The 6,000-nt window shown below is 37.5% G+C and overlaps 1 protein-coding gene across 1 annotated transcript in view; it reads right to left on the reverse strand.

Moving 5' to 3' along the window:
- ATP7B (ATPase copper transporting beta) overlaps positions 1-3,577 on the reverse strand; it is a 78,608-nt gene extending 75,031 nt beyond the window's left edge. The window contains exon 1 of the mRNA XM_069064595.1: positions 2,544-3,577. Coding sequence (XP_068920696.1) covers positions 2,544-2,783 — 240 coding nt within the window. The 5' untranslated portion in view covers positions 2,784-3,577. The remainder of the gene's footprint in view (positions 1-2,543) is intronic.
- Positions 3,578-6,000: the final 2,423 nt, after the last annotated feature.

The following is a 6,000-nucleotide window of genomic DNA, read 5'->3' on the forward strand; positions in this document are numbered from 1 at the left end:
CATTGATCGGAGCAATGTTAAAAAGAAAATACAAGTAGATAGTAACCTTAATCATTTTAGAATAAGGTTTCATTTGTAACATGATTCTGTTTTAACTAAAAGTATTCTGTGCAAGTAAATTGCCCATCCATGTGAATGAGAAGGTAGTAGTTTCAGTGTACTCAGATATCATTAGAACATGACTAAATCCAACATATCATGTGTTTTTGTGGTCTCCCAAAACAGCCAATGTTTACATAGGTATTTGGCTGCTCAGGTTTAATCAGTCAATAAGCTCTTTCTATATGCCACGTACTGTGTTAAGTGTTGGGGATTCAAAGACAAAAAAAATGAAGCAATATTTGTTCTCAAGGAGCTTTCACGTTTTTAGGAGAGAGAACACGGGCATATACATATGCATATGTAAAATATTATATGTAATAAATACAAAATAAATGCAAAGTAATTAGAGAGGGAGGGCACTAGAAGTTGGGAAATCAGCAAAGACTTTATACAGAAGGTGGTGTCTGGGCCACATCTTAAACTGAGGTTTTATAGATCTATATATCCATATATGTATATGGAAGAATGAATTTCAAAAAGCATTTATTGAGCTCTTACTATATATAAAGCACTATGCTACACTCTGAGGCCACAAAATGAATAGGAGGGTTGCTTTTGAAGAGCTTACAATCTAAGGGAGAAATGAAATATACAAGGGGTTTCAGTACAGCTCAGATGGCAAACCACAGTGGTCCTTAGGGAGACATCAGAGATGTATAAATGGATAGGCAGATATATTTTATTATGAGTATTCTCTGCATCACTTTCAGTTTAAATTTCTGCTTTGTTTTCATCACTTAAACCAGTTACTTCTAACCAGTTCATCTCCTTCATGAAGGCTTACTAATTTCAATTCTAAACTAAGTAACCTGCGAGGAGGGCTATTATATCCAAGCAATACAGATCGTACCAAGTGAATTACACAACTGGAAAATCTACTACAAAGTCATTTTGCTGACATACAGCAGTCTCTCTCTAGGGCTATCTTTTTGCAGAGGGAATTATGTTTTAACCACCTCCCTAATGGCCTCCTTCTTTAATAAGTGAGTGACCATAAAACCAGAGATAGTTTCAGTTTCTCACACAAAAAACTTCAGGAATCCACGTTGTGGTCCTATAAAGTGCTACTCTGATTATTTTAACCGAAGTTACACTTGCTGAGAAGCAGGTTAGCTCCTAATGAATTACAGATTATAACTGCGGAGGTGGAATACACTTCCTCCCTAGACCTCCAAAATCTTTATTTTCTGGTATCACTTTTAAAAAACAAAAAACTCAAGCCCTAGAAGCATCCTGCTTCATAGGAATACCAACTTAACTTCTTTACCTGTCCCTTTAGGATTTCAAACAACTGCCACATATTAGTTTAATGCCTAAGTTACGGGAATTTATTCTGAAAATCCATGCTATTACATACACCCTGAAAAAAATCTAAGAGAAGAAAATGGCAACCACTAGTGGGATATCAACAATTTATCCCACAGGTGATGAAGTATAGTAGCTGCATAACCATCAAGACCATTTTTTCCACTGATTACAAGAACTAGACGGATTTTTCTGTTCCCTTATCAAGAAGGCCCATTCTAACCCCAGCTCTGGCAATAAATTACTAAACTGTCAGGAACCACAACTCCACACTGGGGAGTCTATCAAATTTGCCTGAGAAGTCTCTTCTAATGTAACATTAATGTTTCTATCAGTTTAGCTCTCTAAAGAATATTTTTAATTGTTTTGCAAGCAAAATGCTGGCAAAACATAACAGAATGTAGAAAAACATTTTTCTGCCTTTAACGCAAAAGGTTGAAACATGGCAGCTGAATACTTATTCAACTGAATTAAATGTCTTACAGCCCACTCCAAGAAGGATGAAATGAAATTGAAATTCACCTTAACCTTTAGTGCTTCTAAATAATTATTAATAGTAATAGCAAAAATAATCATAAGGGCTACATAAGAATTAAGCCAATTCTACTTTGTACCCATTGGTGAAAAGCCTTTAAGAACAGTTCTTAAATTTTTTTTCTAAAGCAATTTTCCTGGGACAAAAAATCCTATGCAAAATTACCTTACCTGATCAAAAAAACAACAAAACTTCAAGCAATAAATTAACTAAATAATTGTCATTTTTGCTATGTTTTCAAGTCATCCACCTTGTCTTTAAATGTAGGTTTAAAGTGAAAATTTAAATCTATATGAGAAAAGGGGAAAAACAACTCATTTTGGAGACCTTGTATTTTGGACCAGTGCACAGGCTACACTTTAGAACCACTGCTACAGTTTTCCAAAGTATTTTGCCAAAATTCTGTAAGAGAAGACACAAGTTGCTACCTGGATAAAGCAATAATGCTGAGAAAAGAAAAAGACAAAACTCCCACCACCTCATAGCTATGAATGCATGTGCACACTCATTCTAAGGATTTCTCTCCTTATTTATACACACAACAAATGTCCGCTTGTTTCAGTAGCTGTCAGAGAGCAGCCCCCTCAAAAAGCCCACTGACCTGACTGGAGCTGGTCTCTGGCATTCCATTCAAAATTCCCGGAGCCAATTTCTTTACCTTTGGAAAAGTACCACCATGATCCTCAGATGGCACTGGATTGGAATGGTTGCCTAAGTGAGGGATCTTTTTGAAGGATGGTCGTTTGTGAACGGAGAGCAGGGTTACATCAGGATCACTTAAAGTTGCCAAAGAGGATTGGTCCACCAGGCTCCCCTTCATCTCCTTCCCAGCTCTCTCCATAGATGTTTCTTGTTCACTCCCAAATCTACAAAAGTCAAACTTACTTCTACTGGCCTGGTTTGATCATGTTAGAAGACAATGCTTTCTTTTTCCCAAAAAAATATCTCATCCAGCTAAAAAGTCACTATGTAGAATGGTTTTCTCCAAAGTCATCTAACCGTAGGTACTCCGGCCCCTCCTCAGGCTCTCTCTGCTCCTGGTCCACAGTGAAGTGTTCTGTTTCAAGGGCCCCAGCACCTGCAGGCTGCACCTTCCCTGTCTATATTTACACTCGTCTATTTGTGCTCATTCTCTTTCAACTCTGCCTACTCATTGGCATCTTTTCACTCATTACACTACATTCACTAATCTTTGCGCACGGCCCATATACTCACCCAGCACTGACTTGCCTTCCAAACACTCCCAAAGCACCAAGAGTGAGCAGGAACCCTACACATAATTAACTCCCAAAGCTAAAGGTGATTTCCTCTTAGCCATGTGCACAATCACAACTCCTAGAAACCTTGCCTAGAGGCAAGGGGAAATAATCCACTTCCTTCTATGACTGAATTACTAGAGTTTTCCTGGATGAAATATAGCTCTTTCTTTTACTAGCTCGTGGAGTACTTTGTTACTGGACTATTTATTTCCTAGGCAACACATGACTTGCATTTTTCAACAAAGTATAAAAAAGTTTTCCTTTTATTACAGCTTGGTTTCCCCCTGGACCAAAGTCTTTACAATAAGTGGAAAAAAACGTGTTTGTGTGCAGAGTTACTAAACATCACAAGTTTTCTCAGAAAAACTGCAGTCACCTACCCTACCTCACAAGTTAGCTATGAGGAAAGCACTCTGAAGCTATGTAAAGCAATAAAATCTTACAATACTGGTCCTTATGATTAAAATTAAATAATATAAACATAAACAAAACTTATAGGAATAACAGGCTCTCACTGATTCTGCCACTTAGTTGGACAAGTTATATAAGTTCATTGGGCCTCAGTTTCCTTATTTGTAAAAATGGAGATAGTATACACACTATAGAAATTTTGATTAAGATTAAAACAGACATAGTTTGTGAAAGCACTCAGTAAACTGTCAGTAACTATACAGATGTAAAATGAAGTAATAACTGTAATAATAGAGGAATATTCATTGCTCATGGCTGACCCATGCCAATATAATTTTTAAATGACAATACCTCTCAAGATAACATATATTTTAATGCTATACCAATCAAATTAACAAGTAGATACTTTATAGAACTTGATAAAATAATTGTAAAATATTTTACAATACCTCTCAAGATAACTTATATGTTTAATGCTATACCAAATTACCAAGTAGATACTTTATAAACTTGATAAAATAATAACAAAATTCATTGGAAAAACAAAAGATCTAGAATATCAAAGGAAATGATGAAAAAAGAGATAGGAACAAGAGGAAAATAGCTTCTAGATCTCAAACTATATTTATAAAGGTGAATTCATCAAAATCATGTGGTCAAAAAATAGAAGGTCAACAGAACAGACTAGACAAGGGAGAATTAAAAACAATGAAACTCAATAACCCAGTATTTGATAAAGTGGAAAACATAAATTACCTAGGAAAGAGCTCTATGTGATAAAAACTGCTGGGAAAACTCACAGAAAATAGGCTTAAGACTAATACCTCACACCATATTACATAATCCATACAAAATGGACACATAACTTTAATATTAAAGATCATACCATTAAAAAAATCTAAAAGAGAATTTCAAAATTACATGAATTTGGGAAGGAGCTATGATTTCATCTGTATGGCCTGTTGTGTTCATAACCCTGGTGTGTGAACTCCCACCTTCAACACAGATCACAACTTTATAATGATTTAGTAGCAAAGTCCTAGAGAGCTGCCTGAACTAAAAAGTTAGGTGACTTGCCCAGGGTCACACAACTAGTAAGGGTCAGAGCCAAGATCTGAATCCAGATCTTCTTGCTACTGAACCCTGCACTCAATTCACTATGCCATGGGTTGCTTCTGGCAGAACTGTCAGGTACTGAATCTACATTGGAAGTTTTCTGAGCTGTCTTAGTTCTCAATGTCCATTAATAGGAGACACATCACAGTGTTTAAATCTGGGCACTCTTCCATTCTACAAAGCAAAACTTCCTCCCTTTCCCCCATCCCTGCCTCCTACTGCCCTGACAGTGCTGGCAGCCTGAGTGTGGGATTCCTCCCAAGTCAGTGTAGTATTGAAGGGAATCCTCCCTCCCCTATAGCTTATTACAGCAACCAGGCTACTCCCATGAAAAATCATTACCACATTAGACAAAATTAACACAAGCAACACCTGTACTCAACATACTGCATCACAGTTGTGCCTCAAACACCGGTATGTTTGGTGTGTCCACACTGCATATTTAATCCATTCATATTACACAGATTCATTGTGTTTCAGAGTTGAAAGAGACATCAGAAGTCATCTAGTCCAACCCACTGATGACCACAAATGTTCTTGACAACATACAGTAACATGCCACCACACCATAAATAATAATAGGTGACATTCTCATCACTAAATGATGTGTTCAAGGCAGACATCATTATCCACATTTTGCAATGATGAAACTGAAACTTAGAGAGGGAATAAATTCCCAAAGGCAACAGTGCAAGGAAGCAGCGGCACCTGGAGAGGAGCCCACGTCCTCTATGTGACTCCACACCCAACCCTATTTCCTTAGCACCACAGCTGCCCTGAAGGTGACTCTTGGACTGTTCTTCCCTCTACTATTTTATTCTGCATGGAACTGTGTAGTCGGTTCAACTGACCATTTCTCTTCAGGTTTTGAGGGAAAGGGCATACACAGCTCACCCCCAAGGGCTGAGTCACTTAATGAAGAGAGTTAAAGACAAGATACCTGGATACAAGTCCCATTCATCATACTCTCACCCCGCATCTTGACTTCCCAAATTAATAAATGCCTTTATATATACATATATATATATAGACATACACATATGCACACAAAGTAGTCAAATACAAGGTATGATAGAAGCTGGAGAGATCAGGAAAGCTTCATTGTGTATTAGAAGAGGAGGGCTCCATGAGGCAAAGGTAAGTAGGGTATGCATTTCCAGGGAAAAGGCAGAGAGTGCAGTGTCATGAGTGAGGAACATAGAGAATACCAGTTTGCTTGGATCGCAGAGTGTGGGAGGGGGAAAAATGTCCAGTAAGGCAGGAAAGGTAAGT

The sequence above is a fragment of the Petaurus breviceps genome, unplaced genomic scaffold (assembly GCF_028583685.1).
Source record: "Petaurus breviceps papuanus isolate PSGF00001 unplaced genomic scaffold, PetGlider_PUasm1.0 90639, whole genome shotgun sequence".
Classification (NCBI taxonomy): Eukaryota; Metazoa; Chordata; class Mammalia; order Diprotodontia; family Petauridae; genus Petaurus; species Petaurus breviceps.